The following is a 14,371-nucleotide window of genomic DNA, read 5'->3' as shown; positions in this document are numbered from 1 at the left end:
CTTTTGATTAAATCTTTTATTAACTTAATACAAAATATACATTTCTTTTTTTTTTTTTTTAAAGAATATTCAAACTGGACTAATTAAATCATTGAAATGTTCATCTTACAAGAACTGAACTGAGACCATGACTGATATCCGCTAGCTGTGGATGAATCAAACTGATTTTCCATGACATACAAAATTAAGAGCGTCCTTTCATCTGCTCTTGTGAGTGACTGAAGACCTAGATAAACACTCACAACACAAGACACACAAGCTTGTTCATGTGAGATCACATCATACACTCACCTCAGTCATGTAACATTTATAAATAGAGTGAAAAAAGATCTGTTGGTGGTATAAAGGGGAATAGGGGACAGATTTTGTTGCCCCCCTTTTTACATGGTAAGCTTTCTAAAATGTGCAAAGGAAACAGACAAGTGATAAATGAGAAGAGCGAGAGAGATGTACTGTACTGCAGTGGACAAGGGGAGAGGAAGGACAGAAAGCAGGACAGAGTGTGTGAGACGTGACAGTGACACCCTGGTCCTGTGTCCACCCCCTGCCCTGTGACATCACAGGGTGATGCTGGCTGGGACAGCAAGGAAACACACATGCACACTCATGCTTCCATAAGCCCTGTCTCCCGGCTGTCCCTAAAGCATTACAACGGTCACGTCTGTTTAGACATGTGAAAGCTGAGAGAAAGAGAACAATTTGTTCAGTTGGATCTTGGGAGTTGTTTCCACAGTTTAAAGGACAAATTCCTCGTTTTACAAATTCCTCAATTCAACATTTTATGCAGTTCACTGCAATTTTAAGCAATAGCTCACAAAAAAAGGAAATTTTTGTCATCATTTACTCACTCTAAAGCTCTCTAACAACAGAAAGAAACTGTGAACAGAATATGTCAAGAATTTTTTTTTATTTTTTATTAATATTTTAGTATTATTTACAGTCAAACCAAAATGTATTCACTATAGTTTAAAAAATGGTAGTAAAATATGACAAGATGTCTGAGTTAAACTGTGTCAAAAAAAATCATCTTAATTATGTCAGATAACACTTAAGCAAAACATGGTCAGGTCAAAGTGTTTGAATAATTTTTGGTTTCAAATTTTTATCAATTTTAGTGATAGTCCACTGTATGAAGAATTTTTGGGTATAATATGTCACAGTTTACTTTATTTTGCTATCCTCATTTACATAAATGAACTATAGTCTCCTGCACCCACTAGTAAAAATATCAAAAATATAAAAAAAAAAAAAAATGTCTAAATAATTTTTGGTTTGACTGTATATATGATTAAATTATTTATTATATTTTTAATTAGCTTTTATTTTTATATTTTCAATTTTTATTTGAATTTTAGTTTCTGTAATTTTTTCGTGTTTTTGAAGTTTATATATATATATATATATATATATATATATATATATATATATATATGACTACAATTAGCTATAATATATGTATATATATATATATATATATATATATATTATAGTTAATTTTAGTCATTTTAATCTTTAAACTTATTTCAGTTCTAATTTTTGTTTTAATATTCATACTTTATTTTATTACAGATTTATTTCAATTACAAAACTTTTTTTATATAAATAGCAAAACTGCAGAAAAACAGGGTAAAACTTTAAGATGTTCAACTAAATAATAAAATGAAAAAACTAAAATAATATAATGTATAATTGTGCTATCAATTAATGATTTACATATGCCATTGGACGACATGAAACACAAGCTTGATGGCACACAAGCTTTATTGACTACTTTTTTTTTTTTTTTTTTTTTTTTTGCCTTTTTGTCCCTGTTGGGGTATGATAGCCTAGCTTCAGTGAATGTTAAAGCAGCCAGGACATTCTGTGAAATATCAAAATTTGTGTCCCAATAAAGAAAGTTAAATGGGTCTGAAACAACATGAGGGTGAGTAAATGACGAAGCAGCTTTTAATAAAATTAGATCAGCAAATTACAACAAATTAAAATATATTCTCGGCTATGACAGCTGCACCTGACCCGTGGTACAGCCTCAAAAAGCAAATTACACACTCACACATGCTCTGTCTGGCTGTACCACCCATGAAATGCACACTGGGAGTGTGTGTGTTTTCTTGTGAGAGGTAATCCAGGCCCTACAGAAGCATGTGTTACAATTGCTGAGGTCTTTTTATAGCATGTGTTTTTGTGTAATAGTGCTGAGTGTCTGTTACATTGCCTTTGGCCCTCTCTCATTAGGCAAGCCCCTCTCACGTCTCACCACCTGACTGGCCTCCTTGAGCGTACTGGATGCAGTAGTGGAAAAAGCAGGCCCTAAAAATAACACTCGCACACTCATCCACCTCAGGGATGGGACAGAACATGTGTGCTGGTGAGAGCCCCCTATCACCAGTTAATATTAGCAAGCACATACAGTAATAGGAAGAGAGGAGGCCGACCGCTTTGCCTGCAACATTTTAATCTGTGACTTGGGATCTCCTCGTGCCCCCCAACGTCATACGAACGTTGCGCATTCCTCAGCAGGTCACACGTTCATACATACACACACATTTCACATTCCAGCGGCAGTCACAAGCGCTGTATCATCACTGCTGGCAGTACTGCCTCCTCAGCACTCCGTATACTGCTATTTCTGTCTGTCTGGACCTGGAAAAAGACAGCAAAATCTAGAGGAAGAGAGAAAGAAAGGTGGGGGGTATTCGCTCCTCGTTGCCAACGGAGTCACATTAGGCCAACTTACTGTCTGTCAGCCATCCAGAGTTACAACAGTTCCAGATGATCAGCCAGGTTTGGTTTAAACCACCACCGTGCCAGCTGACGTTTGGCCACGTGCCACTGTTCAAAATGAAGACGTGATGACACTGTTATCACTTAACATCAGATCATGATATTGAGCTCATTGGCTAGCGATCGTTTGCTTGTCTTCTATCAGTTCTTCTGCTGTCCTGCTCAAATGGCGGCTGGTTTCTTGCTCATTAATGATTGACTGATCAAAACTGGCATTAACTAAACAGTTTTATTGGTTTAGGATGTAAACCAGGCCTCTGTTTGGTTCTATATTTCAGTGTCTGGTTTTAGAGAGTATTAACTTGTGAATTCATGTGTAGACCAGTGTAGTCCTGCTTGACGAACAAATGGCTCTTGTGAACTGATTATTTTTAGTGAATCAAAACGTACAACTTGTAGTCTGATTGATGAACATATGACTTAAAGGTGCCGCAGAACGTCTTTTTAAAAGATGTAATATAAGTCTAAGGTGTCCCCTGAATGTGTCTGTGAAGTTTCAGCTCAAAATACCCCATAGATTTTTTTTTATTCATTTTTTTAATTGCCTATTTTGGGGCATCATTAAATATGCGCCGATTCAGGCTGCGCGGCCCCTTTAAATCTCGTGTTCCCCTCCCCCGGAGCTCGCGCTTGCCTTAACCAGCATAAACAAAGTTTACACAGCTAATATAACCCTCAAAATGGATCTTTACAAAGTGTTCGTCATGCAGCATGTCTAATCGCATAAGTATGGTATTTATTTGGATGTTTACATTTGATTCTGAATGAGTTTGATATATGCTCCATGGCTAAAGCTAACATTACACACTGTTGGAAAGATTTATAAAGAATGAAGTTGTGTTTATGAATTATACAGACTGCAAGTATTTAAAAAATGTTAAAAAAAGATGTTCAATTAAATAATAAAATGAAAAAACTAAAATTATATAATGTATAATTGTGCTATCAATTAATGATTTACATATGCCATTGGACGACATGAAACACAAGCTTCATGGCACACAAGCTTTATTGACTACTTTTTTTTTTTTTTTTGCCTTTTTGTCCATGTTGGGGCATGATAGCCTAGCCTGGCATATGCAAATATTGGGGGCGTACATATTAATGATCCCAACTGTTACGTAACAGTTGGTGTTATGTTGAGATTCTCCTGTTCTTTGGAGGTCTTTTAAACAAATGAGATTTATAAAAGAAGGAGGAAACAATGGTGTTTGAGACTCACTGCAATTAGTCATTTCCATGAACTGAACTCTTGTTATTTAACTATGCCAAGATAAATTCAATTTTTAATTCTAGGGTACCTTTAAAGGTGAGGTAAGTAGTTTTTCAAAAACACTGTTTGAATGTTAGTCAGACTGGAACCAATCAGCATTAGGGGGTGTATGACGGTCGAGCAAGAGGATTTGAAAATAAAACTGCAAGAGAGAGATGATGAGACACAATACAAAAGAGCTCAAAAGAATTTCACTGGAATGAAGGTTTATGACTGGGCAAGCGCTTTAGGACCCTCGTTAATATAAGAAAAGCTTTCTAGCGCTCGAGAGAGCTAAGCGGGGAAGGCCTGAAAACAGACGCGGAGGCTGCTTTGATTCCACTTCACATGTGAGTAACACTGGGTTTGAGTGACTTTGATTGTCTGGAGCTGCTGTGCTGTTTGCGACTAACAAAGAACACTTGTTTGTATTTACTCTTGTGTACTGTATGTTAATTTTTTGTGCTTCCTTGTCATTCGTTCATCATCTGCGCTATATTTTTCGTGAAGCATTTTGTTGCGCATCAGCTGTGATGCGTCAGACATTCACTCTCGCATTGCGTGTGTAACAGCGGCCAGCTAGTGAGAGTTGTGCAGGTAGACTGCAAAAAGGTGTTTAGCGTCATTGTTAGTGCACTCACCTCGCCTGCCAGCAGCGGACAGGCCGGGGTTCGAGACCAACTCAGAGCAGGGTGGTTAGGATTGGAGGGTGAGATTTGTAGGTGAAGCAATGAAGAGAGGGGTGGGTTTGTTTGGGTTGATCTCAGCAGAGATCGAGTCGACTAGCTCATCCACTGTGAAGGCCTCATCGACACGACAGCCAGTAGCACAGTTCCTCAACAAACCGTCCATACTGACCATATGAATACGATCCTCAACTGGATGGAACTGAAATAAATACTTTGAATGTTGCAATCCTATCAGATTTATGATAGCAACCTGATTCGTAACAAAGCACTGTTCGCCAGAGGAGAACTGGCCCCCTGACTAAGCCTGGTTTATCCCAAGGTTTTTTTTTCTCTATTTTAACACCTATTTGCCACTTGTTTGCCACCTGATGTCACCTGTTGGAGTTTGGGTTCCTTGCCGCTGTCGCCTTTGGCTTGCTTAGTTGGGGACACTTGACATTTGACTTGACATTTGATATTCAACAATATTCTTGACATTTATTCAACAGTGCTTTGATCTGCCTGCATTGACACTATTATTTAAGAGCTGCTGTGCAGCAAAAATTATGTACCAGTTATCAATGTAAAGCTGCTTTGATACAATCTGCATTGTAAAAAGCGCTATATAAATAAAGGTGACTTGACTTGACTTGACTTGATTTCAAATATCGACAATGTCCAATAGTGTTTTTGAAAAACTACTTACCCCACCTTTAACATAGTCCACTTCACGATCAAATGACTCTTATGAGCCAGCTCTTTTAATTAATAGTTCAATTAATTTCGCTAGGTACTGAATCACAGTGCTATGAGAAAAAATATTTTACTTCAGTTTTGAATGAGATGCTGTAATTTTGAATGGGATGCAATAAAAACACACAGAGTAGCGCAAATAATTTTTCTGTTGCAAGCACAAACAACATAGAATGCAGCCAGCGCATAATGATTAGCAACAAATGACTCTTATTAGATGGTTCTTTTTAGTGAATCATAAAACAAAAACCAGTGTAGTGTGATTTCCTAACCTGGGGCTGGTTGCATAAACCACTTAGACTAGTCTTAAAAGTTAAGACATAATTTTTTTTCGCGAAGAGTGGTCCTAATTTTTTTAAGTCCGTTACATAAAAAGGTAAATTGGTGTAATTGGAATTGGAAAAATAATATTGATTGGTTAACTGCAAGTTGGTCAAACTAGTTCTTAAGACACAGTCTTCATATAGTAACTAAGTTTATGCAACTGGCCCCTGATCTCACAGGAAATTGTAACAAAGTTACAAGGTGGCAATTTCATATGAATGCGTACAGTGTGAATCATATAAAAACATACAATTATTAGAAGTATGAAGGTTCCCTAACCCCACCCCATAACATATTACAGCGCATAATCAAATTCATACAAATTAGCCACCAATTCGCCAGAACATTAAATTGTTACGAACTGAATTGCGCCGTAACAGGTGGGAAGATTAGGATGATGATTCCAAGGGCCCTGGTCAGACAGGCCCCTCATCCCAAACTGACAAATCAATCTGGCACTCCGAACCATTTTAATGAATCAATAACATAGTCCACTTCACGATCTTATGAGCCGGCTCTTCAAATGAATAGTTCAGTCAATTAGTTAAAAAAAAAAAAAAAAAAACTGGAAGTTATCTGTTTAAATCAGTATGACGAAACTTTCTCTTAATTGAATCAGACAGAGCGGTAACTGAATCAGCATCTGACTCACTGAACTGAATATTTAGTTACGACCGTATCAAAATGTCGAAATTAAGAAAGATTTCTGTCATTATATATAAGCAATGTCGGCAATAATACATACTCAGTGTTCCTCTTTTGTGTGTGTGTGTGTGTGTGTGTGTGTGTCTCAAAGGACCTCAGTAGCATTGGTGTAGCCTTAGTGTAGGATCGATAGCGGCTGTCTCTCCATTCCACGCTTTATCAACCATATGATCCATTAAAACCAGGCACTCTACTAGCACGCTTCCCTACACACACACACACTACCATCCTGAAGCTGCTGCGCTTCTCCTGCCATTCCACACCAGTTGTCCGCTCTGGCTCCCTGAGGAAACTAGGCAATTCCAATACAGCTGAAACTCATTGAGCCATACGCCCAGTTACACTCCCAGACACACACACACACACACACACAGTGCACACAAGCCACAAATGGACAGAGACAGAGACCGAAACAGAAATACACCCAAACATCAGAGGCGTACAGATCAAAGAGACAGATTAATAACGGAGGCCACCAATCAGCTTTCTTTTTGACTTTAAACACTTATCACAGATTCAGTCTGAACCATAAATAGGTGAAGGTGCCATAACCACAAAGTCTCTGTTACATATAGGTGATTCTTCAATTAGTAGACAAAATAGAGACAAAATACTTTAATTAAAAAAACAAAACATTCTACTTTGTAATGAATTTAAATGTTATTGTCTACTCATTTTCATTTTTTTAAAGAAAAATATGTTGTTTTATATTTAGTTATTAAAGTTATTTAGTTATTTCAGAAATTATATATATCCTAGTGACAGTTTGAAGATGTAGTCTTGCAGAAATATTGTAAGATTTGTAGCTCAGATACTTATTCCAGGACATCTGATACATGATTTAAAGGTGCTATAGAGGATGTTTTGTTTTATACAGCTTTGCAATATTACATGAAACTGTCTTTACTAACTGAAAAAAATTAGTAGCAGTCTTTGGTTTCTCAGTCGTCGACAACATCCTCTATAGCACCTTTAACATGAAAAAGTCTAAATGTCTTATGTGAGAAGACATGTGAATATTTAGGGTGACAATTCTGAGATTATTATGTATTTCTTAAGAACAGTGAATCTCCTTTGCACAGATCACAGTGAAGTTCATGAAGTTCAAAAGATGTAAGAATGCAGGAGGCCCACTTCCCACAGACAAGGAGTGGCTTGCCACTGATGTATCTCTTGTTCTACTTATGCAAATGTCATCGTTTCATCACCTCTGGGCTATTACAGAGTCATACTTACACTAAATTTCTCTTTCGAGAAGACAAACCGCACTTTTCAGTTTTTATTTCACATGTATAGTTTGACGGTGGCATGTCACAGATGCTGCTGTAATGTGTGACACACCTGAGTTATTGTATTCACCAGAATTACAAATAACTACTGAAATATGCAAGGTATGAATCATGTTTTGTTTTGACAGAATGGTGTAAAGTGACCAGATTAAGATGAGCATGACCAGGCCTGTTTACACCTGGTACTATCATCCCATAACTCGGGTGTTCCATTCCAGGAATATGTGTGTGTTTTGCCAAATTTTATATCCGTCACTGTTCAAAACTGCTGTTTTAGCACAATAGATGAACTGACAGTTGAGTAGGCGAACTTTTAATCAACAACACATTAACATTTACGCTACAATTACGATGTCGCAATGTGCGTTTCTGTCTACCTCCAATGTGGTTTGAGTCATTCGATCACAAAGCGTTTTGGACCCCGTTTAAACCTGTTTAGACTTGAAGACTCCCCCAACTTTCTTGTTCCAGTATTACACAGAATTTCCCCAAGTGGAAGGGTCCACCGTACCAACTTTTGGGGGCGGAGACAAACTGCACTCTTTCCTGAACCACATCCTCTGAAAATGAGCTAAACCTGCATTTCCACCTTGACTTGCCACTGCCAGCCTGGGGTTTCCAAACAGATCCGCTCCACTTCTGGTTTCCTCCACATCACTCCCTTTCTCTTGAAATAATTTCATTCTAATTTTAATTATAACAAGTTAAAAAACTGATGTAGAGAATGCGTTGAATGTGATATCACTGAAGTACCGCTGTGAATGTTTGACCGTTTGTGTCCTCTGAGAACAGAGAACGCCTGTTTATATGTGAAAGAAAGAAAGAAAGAAAGAAAGAAAGAAAGAAAGAAAGAAAGAAAGAAAGAAAGAAAGAAAGAAAGAAAGAAAGAAAGAAAGAAAAAGAAAGAGAAAGAAAGGTATCTGCATAGAAAATGAGCCATGTGGCCTTTTAAAACTGTGTATATGAAAGCATGAGCTTCTGCGTGCAGCTGTTGTTGGTGATATCTGTGAGTGTGTTTTCTCTGGGGCTGTCCCTCTACACAGGCAGTGGTTAGAGCTCAGGAAATGGTTACAAGAAAGAAAAAAAAGAAAAGAAAAATATATGAACAGAAAAAAACTCTGAATCTCGAGGTGTGAACACGCTCATCCAAACACATTTACAAATTTCAAAGTAATTCAAAGACCTTTCAATGTGACTTCCTCCAGTCCTTGAATATGCAAGTGGGCACATATCCGTGTCAAAATAAATAGATTTAAATGTATTTATTAAACTTTAATAAATAAAGCAAATACACTAATGGTGCAATATATGAGAGAAAAAATACATGAAAAAGAATATATTTTAAAAATATTAAACAATATAAAAATTCTCATCTCATGGACAGTGTCCTTTAAATGTGTTGTGCTTTTAATATATATATATATATATATATATATATATATATATATATATATATATGCAACATTCATGTTCACTCTTATTATGGTATGTTAATGCATTAGTCATAAACACTGGATCTCAGCCTAAAGTAGCACATAGAGCCCAGTAGACAACAATTAAAACACACTCCATTCAATCTCACACACAGAGACTCAAACGCACCACTCCTTGCCCATATGGATCCATTTTTAAGATGATACTGAATAATTCTGAGTGTATTGTTAGCTGTTGGGATCAGAATGAACCAGAGGGAAACCTTACTCTCAGTTAGGACATGAATAATGAAGAGCACAGACTTAAACTCACACACAGAGACACAGAGAGGCCGTTTAACTTGTAAAAGTGGGTCACAGCGCCTCCAACAGGCTAATTTAATGTTGTTGGCTAAAGATTATGATTGACGTTAGGTTCTATGAATACGCGAATCTCAACTGCGACTAGTTTTAAGTCTGTTTGTGGATATTATCGGCAAAAACAATTTAGCACAATCTAGAATAGAAATTCTGAGGGATATTAATTTGTGGTTGAACTATTCCTTTAGCAAACTGTAAATGCCATGAACTGAGGTAAATGACTGTTTTGATTCTGAACATGCCTAAGTTATGTGTAACAAGCTCTATATATCATGTAGGTCACTAAATATACAAAAATTGAGAATTTTACATAGATGTTTGATGAACATGTATCTCAGTGTTGCACATGTAAGGGATGTTCATCCTTGTTTCAAACTGAGGCTACTGCACATGTATCTTTTCAGCCATATGGAGTACCTTATGAATTCATATAGCATGCGTTTTACATTTCTACTAATCACAACAATTTTAATAGCCACTTGCCTTCACTTTCAAACTGCTTCAAACAGTTCCATCACATCTCCTTTTTATGTCCTTTGTATATAATTTTGTGAGCTGGGCAGGGCAAGATTTTGTTTTTGCACAGGCACGCTTGATTTAGTGTTGATGGGACATGACTGCAGGCTCAATGGAAATGGTGTAATAGCACACATATTGCATCATGTTCAGAGACTGGCGGAGCCGAACCAGCTTGCACAGTAACGGCACGTCTGGAATGCACATTTGCATACAACCCCTTCTTATCCCACAGACAAGAGATATGCTAATTATGCCCTGTTATGCAAATCACCCTCTGATTTTTTCCCCTCACTGAAGATGAAAGAAAAACAATGGTGACAAATGTTTTACAGCATTTTATTGTACAATTTTACATATTAAGTTTGTACAAAGGTTTAACAAAAAAAAAAAAAGATATCTTAATCTGGTGTGTGTGTTTGTGGGGGGGGCGGGGGGTTGTAGTGGCTGGGTAAACTTGAATGGGGGTGAAAACCCCTTGAAATGGAGGTTTTAATAAAAGAAAAGGTGTTGATGGTCAGAGTTTGGTCCAAGTCCAATGGCTTAAGATTCGGTGGCAGGCTTCAGGGTCGGAGTTCATGCGGGTTTAGGAGCGTGTGTACTTTCCCCAGATGTGCAGCATGAATACAGATGCGATAAAGAGCAGACTCATTACCAAAACTGGTACTGGGCCACTGCAAGAAGAGAGAAAGAGAAATAGATGGTGTTACTGTCAGATCTCATTATGATTATTAATCAGTAAGAGAGAGGGACCCCTAGTGGAGGATAGACAGACTAAACTCAGTAACTAGTTCTCAAATTTCAGAAGATCCTCGATTACAATATGAGAGGAATTTAAATAAAAAGTTTGGAACAAACTTCCTCCCTCTGGGCCAATCAGGACTGCTTGTTTTGATCATGTGATAGAAGGCTATGTAATTAGGATTCTAAATGCTGGCGAGTAGGATACTGTTAACGAGCTAGGTGGAAAATGTGGGGCTTTATTAAAGCAGGAACTGACCATCCCCTGAGTCGCTAGGCAGCCGTGTAACCATGCCGACTGAAGGCCCACCCCTCAGGCTTTAATTGATGTGACCTTTTCCAGCGGAACTTTAATTAAGCTCAAAACACACAGACACACACACACACAAAACCTAAAGAGTGAAAAATACTTCACACACATAACTCCAGACTCTTACTCTAAGAGACTCTTGACTGTAAATACAACCACTGTAGACACACTCAAATCCATTCTGACATACTCGGCTAATTCGTACATATGGAATAAACATATGTAACATTACAAATCTTTAAACACAAAGCAGAAATTGCTGTAGATGAACACACTATAGCAGAAGTTAGTTACATTGAGAGAATGGCTGTAAATACAGGCACACATATTCACAGCTGTAGGAGGGCAAACGGCAGGGGAGACATCAAATAAAGACGGAGGTTGAGCCCATGAGGCCAATTTCCTGTCGTTAAAATTTCATGTTTATCCTTATAAATGCTAAACCTCTCAGAACCCTCTGCCCCTCCCTTTCGTGTCACTTCCTGTTGAGCTGAGGGGATGAATTAAAAATGAGCGTCTGTGTTGGTTCTTTGCACATTAAGTACCTCAAATCATAACCTTTTCTTATTTTGTACTTAAATTAGACAATAAAAATAGGTCTAGCATGATTTCCTAGCTAGTGATATTATGTTTTTTTAAATCATAACTAGCAATAAAAAGGAAAAATATTTTTTTATTTTTTTTTATAATAATTTAACTTTTTTAATTAACATCTAAAGCATTTCATTATATTTTCATGGAAAACCATACATTTTTTCAGGATTTTTGATGAGTAAAAAGATCAAAAGAACAGCATTTATTTTAAATAGAAATCTTTTTTAACATTATACATGTCTTAACTGTCACTTTTTATAAATGTAATGCATTCTTGCTGAATAAAAATATTAATTTCTTTCAAAAAAAAAAAAAATAATAATAATAATAATAATAATAATAATAATAATAATAATAATAATAATAATAATAATAATAATAATAATAATAATAATATATATATATATATATATATATATATATATATATATATATATATATATATATATAGCACTCTCTTTGAGTAAAAAGAGTTTTAAATCTTTGTGCGAATACTCACACTTTAAGTCCCGGTGAGTCCTCAGTGTAAAAGCGCCACATCCCTCCTGTGCCAGCTGATGCTGTGGATCTGCCTGCGCTGCGTGCGCCACTGCTAGGGGCTTTCCTGATGGAATCAACAATAAGAAAATATGCTTTAACATACAAGACGAATAAAAGAATCAGATATTATTAAACACTCTAATTTAATTAAAATGCCAACTAACTGATTAGAGCCTGACTATCAGTTCGGTGAGCAACTAAATCATAGCCTGATGATGTCAAATTCACAGGACAAACACTGAATAGAGCCCAATGATTGGCAAGTGTGACTTACAGCTGATCAAATCACATAATCACCAAGAAAGCTCTTTGATCCAGCTTGATGGTGCATTAAAGGGTTAGATCACCCAAAAATAAAAATTCTGTCATTAATTAATTCACCTTTATGTCATTCCAAACCCGTAAGTCCAAATCATTCATCTTCGGAACACAAATGAAGATCTTTTTGGTGAAATCTGAGAGCTTTCTGTCCCTCTATAGACAGCTATGTGACCACCACTTTGATGCTTCAAAAAGTTCGTAAAGAGATCGTAAAACTAATCCATATGAATTGAGCAGTTTAGTCCAAATATTCTGAAGATACTCGATCACTTTATATGATGACCAGATTTAATTTAGGCTTTTGTTCACATATTGATCAGCAAACGTAAACAGAAGCTCAACTGAATCTGCGAGAACAAACCTCTTGCAGAAGCTCAAACGTGCTGCGTAACACGAGAACAAATCTCATTGGTTCTTGCACGTCAAGTGAACATGCTTGAGCTTCTGTTTACCATATCTGATGTATGAGTTGATGGATATTTATATGTGAATAAAAGCCTAAATTCAATCTGGTCATCATATAAAGCAATTGTGTCTCTTCAGAAAATTTTAGACTAAACCGCTCAATTCATATGGATTAGTTTTACGATCTCTTTGTGAACTTTTTGAAGCGTCAAAGTGTCAGTTGCATAGCTGTCTATGGAGGGACAGAAACTCTCAGATTTCATCAAAAATCATTTGTGTTCTGAAGGTCTTACGGGTTTGGAACGACATGAGGGTGAGTAATTAATGACAGAATTTTCATTTTTGGGTGAACTATCCCTTTAAGGCCCAAACAAAACTGTTCTTGCAAGGTGCTTACCTCTGTCTGGCTGAGGTGCCGGCAGTGCGGGGGGCCACGGTCTTACTCGGGGAACGGCTGGAGGCACCAACATTTGTTGCACTAGCTGCGGGTCCAGGCTGAGATGACAAACAAATAAAGGACTTAGAAAACCAAATGCACAGTCATTGACTTAATATTACTCCTTCAGGCACCAAAAGAAACTTGTGTATCCATCTTTAAGGCAAAACATGCTACAATAAGAACAAGTTAATAATGCTATAGCAGATAACGTAAAATGGCTGATATAATCCACTAAGATAAAATATGTAACTCATATGCGAGCACAATAAATTCTTATTAAAAGATTTAGATCACTAGATGTTCAATTCCTAGATAACAGTGAATAAATGCCACATAGGCTTATTAGTACAAGTTAGTATTCATGCCAAGAGAGTGGACCAGATTTAGACTGAAGAGCTGGTGTGGGGGTCCAAAAGAGCCACGTCTCCCAAACAAATGCGGTGATTGCAGCTAGTGAGCAAACCATCCCACAAACTGCATATGAATCTTCTGGCACAAGACTAAACACTATTCAAAACACTACTAGTAGTAATTGAAGCACACATCTGATTAGCTACTAAGCAATTAAATGGCAGAACTAAGTTGACTATTCCAATAACGGTACATTATTACAGAGCATGGCAGGCTAGACAGCTAGCAATCCAGATATAACTGTAAATACGCGCAAAAAATGTATTATAAAGCTCCACAGCTACGAAAAACTACATTAAGAAACTTACCATTTTGTTAAATAGTGTATATCTCAGCAGACCGCTGGTAAAAGAATGAATTTATAATGAGTGTCTCTGTAACTGAACTCCAGCCGATCCAGACAACTACAAGAGAAAGACTATTGATGACGTCTCGCTGAGAAGGCCACGACAGCCATCGAAAGGACCCTCACATAGGAGCCAATAGAGCGCCTGACCAGAACTGTGACCTGCGTGTTAGTTTAAAC

The 14,371-nt window shown here is 37.0% G+C and overlaps 2 protein-coding genes across 3 annotated transcripts in view; one reads left to right on the top strand and one right to left on the bottom strand.

The window, feature by feature from the left end:
- alg2 (ALG2 alpha-1,3/1,6-mannosyltransferase) overlaps positions 1–14,371 on the top strand; it is an 83,511-nt gene that overhangs the window by 63,780 nt on the left and 5,360 nt on the right. The gene's annotated exons all lie outside the window — the stretch shown is intronic.
- Positions 10,408–14,302, bottom strand: sec61b (SEC61 translocon subunit beta). The gene is made up of 4 exons (XM_048153295.1): positions 14,154–14,302; positions 13,393–13,490; positions 12,229–12,333; positions 10,408–10,758 (listed from the first exon to the last, which is right to left on the bottom strand). The coding sequence occupies exons 1-4, from the start codon at positions 14,154–14,156 to the stop codon at positions 10,671–10,673; spliced, it is 294 nt and encodes a 97-aa protein (XP_048009252.1). The 5' UTR covers positions 14,157–14,302; the 3' UTR covers positions 10,408–10,670.

The sequence above is a fragment of the Megalobrama amblycephala genome, linkage group LG13, assembly GCF_018812025.1.
Source record: "Megalobrama amblycephala isolate DHTTF-2021 linkage group LG13, ASM1881202v1, whole genome shotgun sequence".
NCBI classification, from domain to species: Eukaryota; Metazoa; Chordata; class Actinopteri; order Cypriniformes; family Xenocyprididae; genus Megalobrama; species Megalobrama amblycephala.
Note: the sequence above shows the minus strand (reverse complement) of the source record. Positions and strands in the feature narration are given on the sequence as shown.